Source organism: Hypanus sabinus, chromosome 20 (assembly GCF_030144855.1).
Source record: "Hypanus sabinus isolate sHypSab1 chromosome 20, sHypSab1.hap1, whole genome shotgun sequence".
In the NCBI taxonomy this organism is placed as follows: domain Eukaryota; kingdom Metazoa; phylum Chordata; class Chondrichthyes; order Myliobatiformes; family Dasyatidae; genus Hypanus; species Hypanus sabinus.
This window is the reverse complement of record NC_082725.1, coordinates 70,089,993-70,109,672: the sequence shown is the minus strand read 5'-3', so window position 1 is coordinate 70,109,672 and position 19,680 is coordinate 70,089,993. Positions and strand designations below refer to the sequence as shown.

At 50.2% G+C, this 19,680-nt stretch overlaps 1 protein-coding gene across 1 annotated transcript in view; it reads left to right on the top strand.

Annotated features, from left to right (window-relative positions):
• Window positions 1-19,680, top strand: part of LOC132378624 (rab effector MyRIP-like) — a 561,180-nt gene that overhangs the window by 410,077 nt on the left and 131,423 nt on the right. Inside the window, exons 4-5 of the mRNA XM_059945729.1 lie at window positions 1,456-1,592; window positions 7,253-7,324. Coding sequence (XP_059801712.1) covers window positions 1,456-1,592; window positions 7,253-7,324 — 209 coding nt within the window. The remainder of the gene's footprint in view (window positions 1-1,455; window positions 1,593-7,252; window positions 7,325-19,680) is intronic.

Here is a 19,680-nt window from a genome sequence, read left to right as displayed (position 1 = left end):
TTCATCATGCTGCACCTCTAGCCTCCTGCATGTTAGGTGTGTTCTGCACAGACATCATCATAAAACGACCCATATAGTGTACTAATTGCATTTTACACAAGGTGCAGTGAGTATTACTGGCCTCAAGTTATGTGATATCAAGGTTTTGTCTGCTTTTACAAGATAAAAACATAGAAACATCGAAAACCTACAGCACAATACAGGCCCTTCGGCCCACAATACTGTGCTGAGCATGTACTTACTTTAGAAATTACCTAGGGTTACCCATAGCCCTCAATTTTTCTAAGCTCCATGCACCTATCCAGGAGTCTCTTAAAAGACCCTATCGTATCTGCTTCCACCACCGTCACCAGCAGCCCATTCCACGCACTCACCACTCTCTGTAAAAAACTTACCCCTGACATCTCCTCTGTACCTACTCCCCAGCAACTTAAAACTGTGCCCTCTCATGCTAGCCATTTCAGCCCTGGGAAAAAGCCTCTGACTATCCACATGATCAATACCTCACGTCATCTAATGGGTCACCTCTCATCCTCCATCGCTCCAAGGAGAAAAGGCTGAGTTCACTCAACCTATTCTCATAAGGCATGCTCCCCAATCCAGGAAACATCCTTGTAAATCTCCTTTGCAGATAAATTGGTAAGTTGATTTATTATTGTCACATGTATCCTGATGCAATGAAAAGCTTTCTTTTTCATGCCATCCATACAAAATTTTAATACAAAATTAGCTTGAGGCAGTAAAGTAAAAACACTGTCAGAATGCAGAATAAAGTTTTACAGTTATGGAGAAGTGCAGTGTCGGCAAACAATAAGATGCAGTCGAAGACCGTGACAAGATAGGTCACCGGTCCATCTCATCATTCCATGATAGCAGGATGTATGCAGCAGTAAGTTAAAAGTGTCATGATAGGCATTTGCCCTTTGAATCTGTTCCTCCATTCAATGTACATCAACTCCAATTCCCTAGCCAATCCTCATTTCCATTTGCCACTGGAGTGACAAGGAATTAATCTGAGTGATGTGTAGATATGAATACATTATTTCATTGTGATTCAACCCTATCTGAGATCTTTGAGAGGTCCCATATTGCCTCCATCTCATGACACAACCTTTCCCATCTCTGCAGCAATGCTCGACTCCCCCAGGCTCAACTTCCTCACATGCCTCAGTCACACCCCCGTGCATTGTTAACTCACTCTCCCTGTTGATGTGGCTGGCTGATATGCTATCTCACCAGCATTGATCAGTGTTGGTTGAAATGTCACTTGGGTCACATAACCATCACAAAAATGAACATTGAATGCACCTACTTGGATTGAGTAATTAGTTCCTTTCATTTTGTAAGCTTTGATTTAACCTGTTTGTGTCTTATTGTATTGAACACAATAATGTATAAGTGATGTTTTGTGACTACATTTTGTTTAGCTGGCTGAATCCGTCCTTGTTTCTCTAGGCTCCTGAGGACCCAGTCTTTGGAATGGTATTACAATAATGTCAAGTGCAGGTTCAAACACTTCGGCAGTGCCAAGGTGGTTCACACATTATACAAGCGACGCCTTGCAGGCAGAGGAAGCCAATCCGGTACACTAGGTATTTATAAGAGTTTTACTCACTCCTTCTAATATAAATATTACAATGCTCAAAATGCTGAATAGACTGGACATCATCAATGGGTTGGAAACAGAATCAATGTAGTAGGTTTCCAACATCTGCAGATTTTTCCTTCTTTGATTAGTCACTGTTGGTGAGGCAGATTATTATCCCTTCTCTCTTCCCTGGATATCCACATATAATCACAGGGAAACGTGACTAGCTTAGGTAGGCAACTTGGTCGACAAGACAAGTTGGGCCAAAAAGCCTGTTCCTGTGTTGTGTAAGAAATTTAAGTTTATTGTCATTGGCAAAGATACACAGGATAGAAATGCTACAAAAATCCGCTCTTTTCAGCAAAGTATATTACAAACATAACAAACCTAAGTTAACATAAACTTAAATTATAGATTTACACACCAAAACAGAAAAAGTAGGTGCAATTACATTACTAATAGTTGAGAGAAAGAAACAAAGAAATGTAATCTGAGATAGTTTTGAGGTTTGTTCAAGAACCTGATGACAGTGAGGATGGAGCTCTTGTTGAACCTTGAGGTGGGGTCTTCAGGACCCTGTACGTTCTGCCTGATGGTGGAACTGGAAAAAGGTCTTGGCCCAGATGGTGAGGGTCCTCGATGATGCCCTCCTGAGATATTGCCTCTTGCAGATGTCCTTGATGATGGAACCATTCTGTGTAGCATTCCTGTGGGGTTTTCTGTGATGCAACCAGTCAGAGTGCTTTTCAGTCTTTAGAAGTTTCTCTGAGTCTTTGTTGACATGCTGAATATCCCAAAACTTTTAAAACAAGTGGAAGTGTTTCTGCACCTTGTTTGTCATTACATCTGGGCCCAGGCTTGATCCTCCGAAATGTTGACAACCAAGAACTCAAAGCTGTTCACCGTTTCTGCTGTAGACCCTCCACTGAGGTTCGGTGCATGTCTGATATCTTTCACAGTTGCAAACTCGGCACTGCTGGATCTATAATGCACAGTGTGCCCAGCAGAATTGCACCCAGCATGGAATGGAAAGTGCTATGAAAATTTACCGTCATCTCACCCCAGGGAGGCTCAGCTCGCTTCTGCCTTCTATTGGCTCACTGAAGCTCCCAAACACTCCAAAGAACACAGGTGGGATGAGGATGTTGTTTCATCTTCTAAACCTAAATACAACAATATGTACCTGGCATGTGTCAATCCTCCTGAACAGCGACCTAGGCCTCTGCTGTCCTAGCATGCACAGTCACATTCACCCAGAACTCTGAGCCTGCTGACTCACTCCAGCTGTAAATTAAGCAAATGCCTTAATTTGGAATCTCTGATGCTTCATCATTTTCTCCATCCCACTACGCACTGATTTCTCTGCGCCCAGGCCTGGGCCCTGCCATGTTAGAGGGCTGACGATAAGTATTAATGACATCACAGATTAATGTGCACTTCCAAAAGCAGTCCAACTTAAATTCCTAGAGCAAACATGAGGAAATCTGCAGATGCTGGAAATTCAAGCAACACACACAAAATGCTGGTAGAACACAGCAGGCCAGGCAGCATCTATAGGGAGAAGCACTGTCGACGTTTCGGGCCGAGACCCTTCGCAGGACTAACTGAAAGGAAAGATAGTAAGAGATTTGAAAGTAGTGGGTGTAAGGGGAAATGCAAAATGATAGGAGAAGACCGGAGGGGGAGGGGTGAAGCTAAGAGCTGGAAAGGTGATTGGCAAAAGGGATACAGAGCTGGAGAAAGGAAAGGATCATGGGACGGGAGACCTCGGGAGAAAGAAAGGGGGAGGGAGCACCAGAGGGAGATGGAGAACAGGCAGAGTGATGGGCAGAGAGAGAGAAAAAAACAATCAACTAAATATGTCAGGGATGGGGTAAGAAGGGGAGGAGGGGCATTAACGAAAGTTAGGGAAGTCAATGTTCATGCCATCAGGTTGCAGGGTACCCAGCCGGTATATAAGGTGTTGTTCTTCCAACCTGAGTGTGGATTCATTTTGACAATAGAGGACGCCATGGATAGACATATCAGAATGGGAATGGGACGTGGAATTAAAATGTGTGGCCACTGGGAGATCCTGCTTTCTCTGGCGGACCGAGCGTAGGTGTTCAGCGAAACGGTCTCCCAGTTTTATCATTCTTACTTTGACATGTTTAGTAGAGAAACAAAATTAAAAAAGGGCCCAATCTTATTAAACAGTCTCTTGCACAAAGTCGGAGCTCACAGAGAAGTCGATCGCTCACCATCAACCTCCTCCAATCGTCACGGCCCTTCAGACCCTCGCTCCAACTCCACACCGTCCAGCGGTCTACCAAATCACTCCATTTGTGTCTTTAACTTCACCGCTCCCCGGCAAAGGAAGCCCAAAAACTCCTTACAGATTCATTAGATAGGGCAACAAAATACTGATTGGCGAACGTGCATCCACAGTCCTATTATCTCCAGCCATAACCCAAACAATACCGCTACAGAGAAACCGTTACCTCAGCAACGAGCATTACACAGAAGCCATTTCATTGTGTCAGCTTCCCTCACTCAATGTCTGAATATTCTGTTCTCTGCAGCAGACAAAGAGACCTCGCTCGGTGCCTGAATATCCTGTTCCCTCACTCAGTATCTAGATATCCTTTCGACTCACTTGCTGTCTGGATGTCCTGTCCCCTCACTTGGTGTCTGTATATCCTGTTCCCTCACTTGGTGTCTGGATATCCTGTCCCCTCACTCGGTGTCTGGATGTCCTGTCCCCTCACTCGGTGTCTGGATATCCTTTCCCCTCACTCAGTGTCTGAATATCCTATCCCCTCGGTCTCAGAATATCCTGTCCCTTCACTCAGTGTCTGGATATCCTGTTCCCTCACTTGGTGTCTGGATATCCTGTTCCTTCCCTCGGTGTCTGGATATCCTTTCCCCTCACTCGGTGTCTGGATATCCTTTCCCCTCATTCGGTGTCTGAATATCCTATCCCCTCACTTGGTCTCAGAATATCCTGTCCCTTCACTCAGTGTCTGGATTTTCTGTTCCCTCACTAGGAGTCTGGATGTCCTGTCCCCTCACTTGGTGTCGGTATATCCTGTTCCCTCACTTGGTGTCTGAATATCCTGTCCCCTCACTCAGTGTCTGAATATTCTTATCCTTCACTCGGCATCTGAAAATCCTGTCCCCTCACTCGGTGTCTGGATATCCTGTTCCCTCACTTGGTGTCTGGATATCCTGTCCACTCATTCACTGTCTGGATATCCTGTTCCTTCCCTCGGTGTCTGGATATCCTGTTCCCTCACTCGGTGCCTGAATATCATTTTCCCTGACTCGGTGTCTGGATATCCTGTTCCCTCATTCGGTGCCTGAATATCTGCCCCTCACTCGGTGTCTGAATATCCTGTTCCCTCACTCGGTGTCTGGATATCCTGTTCCCTCACTCGGTGCCTGAATATCTGCCCCTCACTCGGTGTCTGAATATCCTGTTCCCTCACTCGGTGTCTGAATATCCTGTCCCCTCACTCGGTGTCTGATTATCCTGTTCCCTCACTTGGTGTCTGAATATCTGCCCCTCACTTGGTGTCGGTATATCCTGTTCCCTCACTTGGTGTCTGAATATCCTGTCCCCTCACTCAGTGTCTGAATATTCTTATCCTTCACTCGGCGTCTGAAAATCCTGTCCCCTCACTCGGTGTCTGAATATCCTGTTCCCTCACTCGGTGTCTGAATATCCTTTCCCCTCACTCGGTGTCTGGATATCCTGTCCGCTCACTCGGTGTCTGGATATCCTTTCACCTCATTTGGTGCATGAATATCCTGTCCCCTCACTCTGTGCCTGAATATCATTTTCCCTCACTCTGTGTCTGGATATCCTGTTCCGTCACTCGGTGTCTGAATATCCTTATCCCTCACTGGGTGTCTGAATATCGTGTTCCCAAATTCAGCGTCTGTATATCCTGTCCTTACACTCGGTGTCTGTGTATCCTGTCCACTCACTAGCTGTCTGTATATCCTGCCCATTCACTCGGTGTCTGTATATCCTGTCCACTCACTCGGTGTCTGAATATCCTGTCACCTCACTCGGTGTCTGGATATCCTGTCCTTCACTCGGTGTCTGGATATCCTGTCCCCTCACTCAGTGTCTGATTATCCTGTCCCCTCACTCTGTGTTTAGATATCCTGTTCCCTCACTCGGTGTCTGATTATCCTGTCCCTCACTCGGTGTCTGAATATCCTGTTCCCTCACTCGGTGTCTGGATATCCTGTTCCCTCACTCGGTGTCTGAATATCCTGTCCCCTCACTCGGTGTCTGATTATCCTGTTCCCTCACTCGGTGTCTGGATATCCTGCCCCTCACTCGGTGTCTGATTATCCTGTTCCCTCACTCGGTGTCTGAATATCTGCCCCTCACTCGGTGTCTGAATATCCTGCCCCTCACTCGGTGTCTGGATATCCTGCCCCTCACTCGGTGTCTGATTATCCTGATCCCTCACTCGCTGTCTGAATATCCTGCCCTTCACTCGGTGTCTGATTATCCTGTTCCCTCACTCGGTGTCTGAATATCTGCCCCTCACTTGGTGTCTGAATATCCTGTTCCCTCACTCGGTGTCTGGATATCCTGTTCCCTCACTCGGTGTCTGGATATCCTGTCCCTCACTCGGTGTCTGATTATCCTGATCCCTCACTCGGTGTCTGAATATCCTTATCCCTCACTGGGTGTCTGAATATCGTGTTCCCTAATTCAGCGTCTGTATATCCTGTCCTTACACTCGGTGTCTGTGTATCCTGTCCACTCACTAGCTGTCTGTATATCCTGCCCATTCACTCGGTGTCTGTATATCCTGTCCACTCACTCGGTGTCTGAATATCCTGTCACCTCACTCGGTGTCTGGATATCCTGTCCTTCACTCGGTGTCTGGATATCCTGTCCCCTCACTCAGTGTCTGATTATCCTGTCCCCTCACTCTGTGTTTAGATATCCTGTTCCCTCACTCGGTGTCTGATAATCATGTCCCCTCACTTGGTGTCTGTATATCCTGTCCCCTCACTCGGTGTCTGAATATTCTTATCCTTCACTCGGTGTCTGAAAATCCTGACCCCTCACTCGGTGTCTGGATATCCTGTTCCCTCACTTGGTGTCTGGATATCCTGTCCCTCACTCGATGTCTGATTATCCTGTCCCCTCACTCGGTTTCTGGATATCCTGTCCCCTCACTCGGTGTCTGAATATCCTGTCCCTCACTTGGTGTCTGGATATCCTGTCCCCTCACTCGGTGTCTGAAAATCCTGTCCCCTCACTCGGTGTCTGAAAATCCTGACCCCTCACTCGGTGTCTGAATATCCTGTCCCCTCACTCGGTGTCTGGATATCCTGTTCCCTCACTTGGTGTCTGGATATCCTGTTCCCTCATTCGGTGTCTGATTATCCTGTGCCCTCACTCGGTGTCTGGATATCCTGTTCCCTCACTTGGTGTCTGAATATCCTGTCCCCTCACTCGGTGTCTGGATATCCTGTTCCCTCACTTGGTGTCTGGATATCCTGTCCCCTCACTCGGTGTCTGAAAATCCTGTCCCCTCACTCGGTGTCTGAAAATCCTGACCCCTCACTCGGTGTCTGGATATCCTGTCCCCTCACTCGGTGTCTGATTATCCTGTGCCCTCACTCGGTGTCTGATTATCCTGTTCTGTGCAGGAGACAATGTTCTTGATGGCAGACAAGAGAATGAAGAGCAGATCTGTGGCACTGGGTGCAGACAGACAAATGGTGAGTTTTAATCTTTAGAGATAAGTTGTAAGTGGATTGAAAATACTGATTTATCTCCTTTCAAGTTGGGTTCTTCACATGAGGTTGTGATGAATTTGGAGCTTTCTTCCTTCAACACAGGGTTGGCACTATAATGCGGCCCCAGAGGGAGCGAGGTATTAATGGAAGAGTAGGTAAAACTTAGTCACCATAGCCATGATCTCCTGTTGCTCAGTCTTAAAGACTGTGACTGTCGGTGCTGGATCAATGGAAACTATACCGATAGAGGGGAGGCTGAGTTGATAGTTTTGAGTCGAGACAGTGTGGTATTATCAGTATAATTTATATTTTCTGGCCCAGCATTCTGCTGGCCTGGTGTCACTCCCTTTGTCAGGTGGTGATTCGTGGAATCCATTGAGAGCTGAGGTGAATGACAATAGAACAGGACAGTAAGTCATCAGAGCAAAATGCGACCATTCAGCCCATCTAATCTCATCACCATTCCATCATGGCTGATTTATTACCCATCTGAACCCCAGTATCTTACCTTCTCCCTGTAACCCTTGATGTCCTTATTAATCAAGAAGCTATTAACCTCTGCTTTAAATGTGTCAATGTCTTGGACTCCACAGCCATTCATGGCAATAAATTCCACAGATTCGGTATTCCTCCTCACCTTTGTTCTGAATGGAAGTTCTTCTTTTCTGAGGCTGGGCCTTCAGATCCCACACTCATGCACAGTAGGAAACATCTCCACATTGGCTCCACAAGCCTTTCAACATTCAATAGGCTTCAGTGAGATCTGCCTTCATTCTTCTAAATTCACCAAATGCTCTTCATATGTTAACTCTTCCATTCCTGAAATCATTCTTGTGAACCTCCTTTGGACCCTATCAATGCCAGCACATTTTTTTCTTAGAAAATTGGTCAAGAACTGCTCCAAGTGTGGTCTGACCAATGCCTTATAAAGCTTGGTATTATACTCTGCATTTCCCTTCGTTACCACCAACTCAGCCTGCAAATAACCATTAGGGAATCTGCACAAGGACTTGCAAGTCTCTGCACCTCTGATTTTTGAATTTTCTCCCTATTTAAAAAATTGTCCGTGCCTTTATTCCTTCTGTGGAAGTACATGACCATCCACTTCCCTCCATTTTCCATCTGCCACTTCTTTGCCCATTCTCCCAATCTGTCTGTCCTCCTGCAGAGTCTCTGCTCCTCAGCATCAACTGTCATTGCATCATCTGCAAACTTAGCCACTTAGTCAATTGCATCATCTAAATCATTGACATATAATGTGAAAAGAAACAGTCTCGATAGCAGCCCTTGCAGAACACGAACAGCCAATCAGATTAGCCCCCCTTTATTCCCACTCTTTGCCTCCTGCCAGTTAGCCAATCTTCTATCCATGTCTATATCTTTCCTGTAATACCATGGGCTTTTAAAATCATAAGCAGCCTCATGTGAGGCACCTAGTCAAATAAGCAACATCCCCTAACTCTCCTTTGTCTATTCTGCTTTAATTTCCTCAAAGAAATCCAACAAATTATCTCAGACAACATTTCTCCTGAAGGGAAATCCTCGTAGGGCTCCCTGCAAGGTTTTCCATGCAGACTTTTTCATGTGTTCGCAAGTACACTGAAACTTGATTCTTAATAACATCTTACCAAACACAGAGATTGGGCTAACAGGCCTATAACTTTCTTTTTTCAGCCTCCCTCCCTTCTTAAAGAGTAGAGTGACATTTACAATTTTCCACTTCTCCAAGCCATTCCAGAATCTTGTGATTTCTATAAGGTCATTACGAATGTCTCCACAATCTCTTCAGCCACCACTTTCAGAACTCTGGGCTGTAGTCCATCTGCTGTAGGTGACTTATCTACCATCAGATCTTTCAACTTCTTGGTAATAGGAACTATACTCACTTCTGCCCCCTGACACTCACAGACCTCTGGCACACTGCTGGTGTCTTCCACAAAGAAGACTGACACAAAATACTTGTTAAGTTCATCAGCTATTTCTTTGTCTCCACTACTGTGCCTGCAGCATCATTTCCAGTGGTCCAATATCTACACTCACATCTCCTTTACTCTGTTACATCTAAAAAACTTCCTGTATGATCTTTTATATTATGAGATAGCTTAATTTAATATTTCATCTTTTCTCTCCTTATGGATTTTTAGTTGCTTTCTGTTTATTACAATCTGAATCCTCTAACTTCCCACTGATGTTTTTGTTATATTATATGCACTCTCATTTGCTTTTATGCTGTCATTGACTTCCCTTGTCAGTCACAGTTGCCTAATCCTCCCTTTAGAATACTTACTCTTCTCTGGGATATATCTATACAGCGGTTTCCAAGTATCTTCCAGAAATTCCAGGCATTGCTGGTCTGCCAGCATCTCTGCTAGTTTCATTTCCCAATCAACTCTGTCCTGCTCCTCTCTCATGCCTCTGTAATTCACTTTACTCAACTGTAATAAGAATGCATCTGACTTTACCATCACCCAACAGCATCCAGATCAAAAGTGAATCCACAGCCTCAGCCTTAGTAGAGAGCAGAGCTGAATAGACCTCACAGAGACCTCAGACACATGGCCTGGAGCCGCTGGAACAGACCACATCCTCAGTTCAATGCAGTGTAAACCTCACCTTACCCTCAGACACACGGCCTGGAGCAGCTAGAACAGGCCACATCCTCAGTTCAATGCAGTATAAACCTCCCCTTACCCTCAGACACACGGCCTGGAGCAGCTAGAACAGGCCAAAGCCTCAGTTCAATGCAGTGTAAACCTCACCTTACCCTCACACACAGGGCCTGGTGCCGCTGGAACAGACCACAGCCTCAGTACAATGCAGAGTGTAAACCTCCCCTTACCCTCAGACACATGGCCTGGAGACACCAGAACAGACCACAGCCTCAGTTCAATGTAGAGTGTAAACCTCCCCTTACCCTCAGACACACGGCCTGGAGACGCTGGAACAGACCACAGCCTCAGTTCAATGCAGTGTAAACGTCGTCTTACTCTCAGACAGAAGGCCTGGAACTGCTGGAACAGACCACAGCCTCAGTTCAATGCAGAGTAAACCTCACCTTACCCTCACACACACTGACTGGAGCCGCTGGAACTGGCCAAAGCCTCAGTACAATGCAGTGTAAATCTCGCCTTACCCTCAGACACATGGCCTGGAGCCGCTGGAACTGGCCACAGCCTCAGTTCAATGCAGTGTAAACATCGCCTTACCCTCAGACACACGGCCTGGAGCCGCTCGAACAGGCCAAAGCCTCAGTTCAATGCAATGTAAACCTCACCTTACCCTCACACACCCGGCCTGGTGCCGCTGGAACAGGCCAAAGCCTCAGTTCAATGCAATGTAAACCTCACCTTACCCTCACACACCCGGCCTGGTGCCGCTGGAACAGGCCAAAGCCTCAGTACAATGCAGAGTGTAAATCTCGCCTTACCCTCAGACACACGGCCTGGAGACACCAGAACAGACCACAGCCTCAGTTCAATGCAGTGTAAACCTCGCCTTACCCTCAGACACACGGCCTGGAGCAGCTCGAACAGGCCACAGCCTCAGTTCAATGCAATGTAAACCTCGCCTTACCCTCAGACACACGGCCTGGAGCCGCTGGAACTGCCCACAGCCTCAGTTCAATGCAGTGTAAACCTCACCTTACCCTCACACACACTGACTGGAGCCGCTGGAACTGGCCAAAGCCTCAGTACAATGCAGTGTAAATCTCACCTTACCCTCAGACACACGGCCTGGAGCCGCTGGAACAGCCCACAGCCTCAGTTCAATGCAGTGTAAACCTCGCCTTACCCTGAGACACACAGCCTGGAGCCGCTGGAACAGACCACTGCCTCAGTTCAATGCAGTGTAAACCTCGCGTTACCCTCAGACACACGGCCTGGAGACGCTAGAACAGACCACAGCCTCAGTTCAATGCAGTGTAAACCTCGCCTTACCCTCAGACACACGGCCTGGAGCCGCTGGAACAGGCCACAGCCTCAGTACAATGCAGTGTAAACCTCGCCTTACCCTCAGACACACGGCCTGGAGCCGCTGGAACAGGCCACAGCCTCAGTTCAATGCAGTGTAAACCTCGCCTTACCCTCAGACACACGGCCTGGAGTCACTGGAACAGGCCACAGCCTCAGTTCAATGCAGTGTAAACCTCGCCTTACCCTCAGACACACGGCCTGGAGTCACTGGAACAGGCCACAGCCTCAGTTCAATGCAGTGTAAACCTCGCCTTACCCTCAGACAATCGGCCTGGAGACACCAGAACAGACCACAGCCTCAGTTCAATGCAGTGTAAACCTCACCTTACCCTCAGACACATGGCCTGGAGCAGCTGGAACAGACCACAGCCTCAGTTCAATGTAGAGTGTAAACCTCGCCTTACCCTGAGACACAAAGCCTGGAGCCGCTGGAACAGACCACAGCCACAGTTCAATGCAGTGGAAACCTCGCCTTACCCTCAGACACACGGCTTGGAGCCGCTGGAACTGGCCACAGCCTCAGTTCAATGCAGTGTAAACCTCGCCTTACTCTCAGACAGAAGGCCTGGAACTGCTGGAACTGCCCACAGCCTCAGTTCAATGCAATGTAAACCTCACCTTACCCTAACACACCCGGCCTGGAGCCGCTGGAACAGGCCAAAGCCTCAGTTCAAAGCAGTGTAAACCTCACCTTACCCTCACACTCCCTGCCTGGAGCAGCTGGAACAAACCACAGCCTCAGTACAATGCAGAGTGTAAATCTCAACTTACCCTCAGACACACGGCCTGGAGACACCAGAACAGACCACAGCCTCAGTTCAATGCAATGTAAACCTCGCCTTACCCTCAGACACACGGCCTGGAGCAGCAGGAACAGACCACAGCCTCAGTTCAATGCAGTGGAAACCTCGCCTTACCCTCAGACACACGGCCTGGAGCCGCTGGAACTGGCCACAGCCTCAGTTCAATGCAGTGGAAACCTCGCCTTACCCTCAGACACACGTCTTGGAGACGCTGGAACAGACCACAGCCTCAGTTCAATGCAGTGTAAACCTCAGCTTACCCTCAGACACATGGCCTGGAGCAGCTGGAACAGGCCACAGCCTCAGTTCAATGTAGAGTGTAAACCTCGCCTTACCCTGAGACACACAGCTTGGAGCCGCTGGAACAGGCCACAGCCTCAGTTCAATGCAGTGTAAACCTCGCCTTACTCTCAGACACACGGCTTGGAGCCGCTGGAACTGGCCACAGCCTCAGTTCAATGCAGTGTAAACCTCGCCTTACTCTCAGACAGAGGGCCTGGAACTGCTGGAACTGCCCACAGCCTCAGTTCAATGCAATGTAAACCTCACCTTACCCTCACACACCCGGCCTGGAGCCGCTGGAACAGGCCAAAGCCTCAGTTCAATGCAGTGTAAACCTCACCTTACCCTCACACACCCGGCCTGGAGCAGCTGGAACAGACGACAGCCTCAGTACAATGCAGAGGGTAAATCTCACCTTACCCTCAGACACATGGCCTGGAGCAGCAGGAACAGACCACAGCCTCAGTTCAATGCAGTGGAAACCTCGCCTTACCCTCAGACACACGGCTTGGAACTGCTGGAACTGCCCACTGCCTCAGTTCAATGCAATGTAAACCTCACCTTACCCTCACACACCCGGCCTGGTGCCGCTGGAACAGGCCAAAGCCTCAGTACAATGCAGAGTGTAAATCTCGCCTTACCCTCAGACACACGGCCTGGAGACACCAGAACAGACCACAGCCTCAGTTCAATGCAGTGTAAACCTCACCTTACCCTAAGACATACGGCATGGAGCCGCTCGAACAGGCCACAGCCTCAGTTCAATGCAGTGTAAACCTCACCTTACCCTCAGACACACGGCCTGGAGCCGCTGGAACTGGCCACAGCCTCAGTTCAATGCAGTGTAAACCTCGTCTTACTCTCAGACAGAAGGCCTGGAACTGCTGGAACTGCCCACAGCCTCAGTTCAATGCAGAGTAAACCTCACCTTACCCTCACACACACTGACTGGAGCCGCTGGAACTGGCCAAAGCCTCAGTACAATGCAGTGTAAATCTCGCCTTTCCCTCTGACACATGGCCTGGAGCCGCCTGAACTGGCCACAGCCTCAGTTCATTGTAGAGTGTAAACCTCGCCTTACCCTCAGACACATGGCCTGGAGCCATTCGAACAGGCCACAGCCTCAGTTCAATGCAGTGTAAACCTCGCCTTACCCTCAGACAGAGGGCCTGGAGCAGCTGGAACAGGCCAAAGCCTCAGTTCAATGCAATGTAAACCTCACCTTACCCTCACACACCCGGCCTGGTGCCGCTGGAACAGGCCAAAGCCTCAGTACAATGCAGAGTGTAAATCTCGCCTTACCCTCAGACACACGGCCTGGAGACACCAGAACAGACCACAGCCTCAGTTCAATGCAGTGTAAACCTCGCCTTACCCTCAGACACACGGCCTGGAGTCGCTCGAACAGGCCACAGCCTCAGTTCAATGCAATGTAAACCTCGCCTTACCCTCAGACACACGGCCTGGAGCCGCTGGAACAGGCCACAGCCTCAGTTCAATGCAGTGTAAACCTCACCTTACCCTCACACACACTGACTGGAGCCGCTGGAACTGGCCAAAGCCTCAGTACAATGCAGTGTAAATCTCGCCTTACCCTCAGACACATGGCCTGGAGCCGCTGGAACAGCCCACAGCCTCAGTTCAATGCAGTGTAAACCTCGCCTTACCCTGAGACACACAGCCTGGAGCAGCTGGAACAGGCCAAAGCCTCAGTTCAATGCAATGTAAACCTCACCTTACCCTCACACGCCCGGCCTGGAGCCGCTGGAACAGGCCAAAGCCTCAGTACAATGCAGTGTAAACCTCGCCTTACCCTCAGACACACGGCCTGGAGTCACTGGAACAGGCCACAGCCTCAGTTCAATGCAGTGTAAACCTCACTTTACCCTCAGACACATGGCCTGGAGCAGCTGGAACAGACCACAGCCTCAGTTCAATGCAGTGTAAACCTTGTCTTACCCTCAGACACACTGCCTGGAACCGCTGGAACAGACCACAGCCTCAGTTCAATGCAGTGTAAACCTCGCCTTACCCTCAGACACATGGCCTGGAGCCGCTGGAACAGACCACAGCCTCAGTTCAATGCAGTGTAAACCTCACCTTACCCTCAGACACACTGACTGGAGCCGCTGGAACAGGCCACAGCCTCAGTTCAATGCAGTGTAAACCTCGCCTTACCATCAGACACACGGCCTGGAACCGCTGGAACTGGCCTCAGCCTCAGTTCAATGCAGTGTAAACCTCGCCTTACTCTCAGACAGAAGGCCTGGAACCGCTGGAACTGCCCACAGCCTCAGTTCAATGCAGTGTAAATCTCGCCTTACCCTCACACACACCGCCTGGAGACACCAGAACAGACCACAGCCTCAGTTCAATGCAGTGTAAACCTCCCCTTACCCTCAGACACACGGCCTGGAGACGCTAGAACAGACCACAGCCTCAGTTCAATGCAGTGTAAACCTCACCTTACCCTCTGACACACGGCCTGGAGTCGCTAGAACAGACCACAGCCTCAGTTCAGTGCAGTGTAAACCTCACCTTACCCTCAGACACATGGCCTGGAGCAGCTGGAACAGACCACAGCCTCAGTTCAATGTAGAGTGTAAACCTCGCCTTACCCTGAGACACACAGCCTGGAGCCGCTGGAACAGACCACAGCCTCAGTTCAATGCAGTGGAAACCTCGCCTTACCCTCACACACTCGGCCTGGAGCAGCTGGAACAGACCACAGCCTCAGTACAATGCAGAGTGTAAATCTCACCTTACCCTCAGACACACGGCCTGGAGACACCAGAACAGACCACAGCCTCAGTTCAATGCAGTGTAAACCTCGCCTTACCCTGAGACACACGGCTTGGAGCCGCTGGAACAGGCCACAGCCTCAGTTCAATGCAGTGTAAACCTCGCCTTACCCTCAGACACACGGCCTGGAGACGCTGGAACAGACCACAGCCTCAGTTCAATGCAATGTAAACCTCACCTTACCCTCAGACACACGGCCTGGAGCCGCTGGAACTGGCCACAGCCTCAGTTCAATGCAGTGTAAACCTCGTCTTACTCTCAGACAGAAGGCCTGGAACTGCTGGAACTGCCCACAGCCTCAGTTCAATGCAGAGTAAACCTCACCTTACCCTCACACACACTGACTGGAGCCGCTGGAACTGGCCAAAGCCTCAGTACAATGCAGTGTAAATCTCGCCTTTCCCTCTGACACATGGCCTGGAGCCGCCTGAACTGGCCACAGCCTCAGTTCATTGTAGAGTGTAAACCTCGCCTTACCCTCAGACACATGGCCTGGAGCCATTCGAACAGGCCACAGCCTCAGTTCAATGCAGTGTAAACCTCGCCTTACCCTCAGACAGAGGGCCTGGAGCAGCTGGAACAGGCCAAAGCCTCAGTTCAATGCAATGTAAACCTCACCTTACCCTCACACACCCGGCCTGGTGCCGCTGGAACAGGCCAAAGCCTCAGTACAATGCAGAGTGTAAATCTCACCTTACCCTCAGACACACGGCCTGGAGACACCAGAACAGACCACAGCCTCAGTTCAATGCAGTGTAAACCTCGCCTTACCCTCAGACACACGGCCTGGAGACACCAGAACAGACCACAGCCTCAGTTCAATGCAGTGTAAACCTCGCCTTACCCTCAGACACACGGCCTGGAGCCGCTCGAACAGGCCACAGCCTCAGTTCAATGCAATGTAAACCTCGCCTTACCCTCAGACACACGGCCTGGAGCCGCTGGAACAGGCCACAGCCTCAGTTCAATGCAGTGTAAACCTCACCTTACCCTCACACACACTGACTGGAGCCGCTGGAACTGGCCAAAGCCTCAGTACAATGCAGTGTAAATCTCGCCTTACCCTCAGACACATGGCCTGGAGCCGCTGGAACAGCCCACAGCCTCAGTTCAATGCAGTGTAAACCTCACCTTACCCTGAGACACACGGCCTAGATCCGCTGGAACAGGCCACAGCCTCAGTTCAATGCAGTGTAAACCTCACCTTACCCTCAGACACATGGCCTGGAGCCGCTGGAACAGCCCACAGCCTCAGTTCAATGCAGTGTAAACCTCACCTTACCCTGAGACACACGGCCTAGATCCGCTGGAACAGGCCACAGCCTCAGTTCAATGCAGTGTAAACCTCACCTTACCCTCAGACACATGGCCTGGAGCCGCTGGAACAGACCACAGCCTCAGTTCAATGCAGTGTAAACCTTGTCTTACCCTCAGACACACTGCCTGGAACCGCTGGAACAGACCACAGCCTCAGTTCAATGCAGTGTAAACCTCGCCTTACCCTCAGACACATGGCCTGGAGCCGCTGGAACAGACCACAGCCTCAGTTCAATGCAGTGTAAACCTCACCTTACCCTCACACACACCGCCTGGAGACAACAGAACTGGCCACAGCCTCAGTTCAATGTAGAGTGTAAACCTCGCCTTACCCTCAGACACACCGCTTGGAGACACCAGAACAGACCACAGCCTCAGTTCAATGCAGTGTAAACCTCCCCTTACCCTCAGACACACGGCCTGGAGACGCTAGAACAGACCACAGCCTCAGTTCAATGCAGTGTAAACCTCACCTTACCCTCTGACACACGGCCTGGAGTCGCTAGAACAGACCACAGCCTCAGTTCAATGCAGTGTAAACCTCACCTTACCCTCACACACCCGGCCTGGAGCAGCTGGAACAGACCACAGCCTCAGTACAATGCAGAGTGTAAATCTCACCTTACCCTCAGACACACGGCCTGGAGACACCAGAACAGACCACAGCCTCAGTTCAATGCAGTGTAAACCTCGCCTTACCCTCAGACACACGGCCTGGAGCAGCAGGAACAGACCACAGCCTCAGTTCAATGCAGTGGAAACCTCGCCTTACCCTCAGACACACGGCCTGGAGCCGCTGGAACTGGCCACAGCCTCAGTTCAATGCAGTGGAAACCTCGCCTTACCCTCAGACACACGTCTTGGAGACGCTGGAACAGACCACAGCCTCAGTTCAATGCAGTGTAAACCTCAGCTTACCCTCAGACACATGGCCTGGAGCAGCTGGAACAGGCCACAGCCTCAGTTCAATGTAGAGTGTAAACCTCGCCTTACCCTGAGACACACAGCCTGGAGCCGCTGGAACAGGCCACAGCCTCAGTTCAATGCAGTGTAAACCTCGCCTTACTCTCAGACACACGGCTTGGAGCCGCTGGAACTGGCCACAGCCTCAGTTCAATGCAGTGTAAACCTCGTCTTACTCTCAGACAGAAGGCCTGGAACTGCTGGAACTGCCCACAGCCTCAGTTCAATGCAGAGTAAACCTCACCTTACCCTCACACACACTGACTGGAGCCGCTGGAACTGGCCAAAGCCTCAGTACAATGCAGTGTAAATCTCGCCTTTCCCTCTGACACATGGCCTGGAGCCGCCTGAACTGGCCACAGCCTCAGTTCATTGTAGAGTGTAAACCTCGCCTTACCCTCAGACACATGGCCTGGAGCCATTCGAACAGGCCACAGCCTCAGTTCAATGCAGTGTAAACCTCGCCTTACCCTCAGACAGAGGGCCTGGAGCAGCTGGAACAGGCCAAAGCCTCAGTTCAATGCAATGTAAACCTCACCTTACCCTCACACACCCGGCCTGGTGCCGCTGGAACAGGCCAAAGCCTCAGTACAATGCAGAGTGTAAATCTCACCTTACCCTCAGACACACGGCCTGGAGACACCAGAACAGACCACAGCCTCAGTTCAATGCAGTGTAAACCTCGCCTTACCCTCAGACACACGGCCTGGAGACACCAGAACAGACCACAGCCTCAGTTCAATGCAGTGTAAACCTCGCCTTACCCTCAGACACACGGCCTGGAGCCGCTCGAACAGGCCACAGCCTCAGTTCAATGCAATGTAAACCTCGCCTTACCCTCAGACACACGGCCTGGAGCCGCTGGAACAGGCCACAGCCTCAGTTCAATGCAGTGTAAACCTCACCTTACCCTCACACACACTGACTGGAGCCGCTGGAACTGGCCAAAGCCTCAGTACAATGCAGTGTAAATCTCGCCTTACCCTCAGACACATGGCCTGGAGCCGCTGGAACAGCCCACAGCCTCAGTTCAATGCAGTGTAAACCTCACCTTACCCTGAGACACACGGCCTAGATCCGCTGGAACAGGCCACAGCCTCAGTTCAATGCAGTGTAAACCTCACCTTACCCTCAGACACATGGCCTTGAGCAGCTGGAACAGACAACAGCCTCAGTTCAATGCAGTGTAAACCTTGTCTTACCCTCAGACACACTGCCTGGAACCGCTGGAACAGACCACAGCCTCAGTTCAATGCAGTGTAAACCTCGCCTTACCCTCAGACACATGGCCTGGAGCCGCTGGAACAGACCACAGCCTCAGTTCAATGCAGTGTAAACCTCACCTTACCCTCAGACACACTGACTGGAGCCGCTGGAACAGGCCACAGCCTCAGTTCAATGCAGTGTAAACCTCGCCTTACCATCAGACACACGGCCTGGAACCGCTGGAACTGGCCTCAGCCTCAGTTCAATGCAGTGTAAACCTCGCCTTACTCTCAGACAGAAGGCCTGGAACCGCTGGAACTGCCCACAGCCTCAGTTCAATGCAGTGTAAATCTCGCCTTACCCTCACACACACCGCCTGGAGACAACAGAACTGGCCACAGCCTCAGTTCAATGTAGAGTGTAAACCTCGCCTTACCCTCAGACACACCGCCTGGAGACACCAGAACAGACCACAGCCTCAGTTCAATGCAGTGTAAACCTCCCCTTACCCTCAGACACACGGCCTGGAGACGCTAGAACAGACCACAGCCTCAGTTCAATGCAGTGTAAACCTCACCTTACCCTCTGACACACGGCCTGGAGTCGCTAGAACAGACCACAGCCTCAGTTCAATGCAGTGTAAACCTCACCTTACCCTCACACACCCGGCCTGGAGCAGCTGGAACAGACCACAGCCTCAGTACAATGCAGAGTGTAAATCTCACCTTACCCTCAGACACACGGCCTGGAGACACCAGAACAGACCACAGCCTCAGTTCAATGCAGTGTAAACCTCGCCTTACCCTCAGACACACGGCTTGGAACTGCTGGAACTGCCCACTGCCTCAGTTCAATGCAATGTAAACCTCACCTTACCCTCACACACCCGGCCTGGTGCCGCTGGAACAGGCCAAAGCCTCAGTACAATGCAGAGTGTAAATCTCGCCTTACCCTCAGACACACGGCCTGGAGACACCAGAACAGACCACAG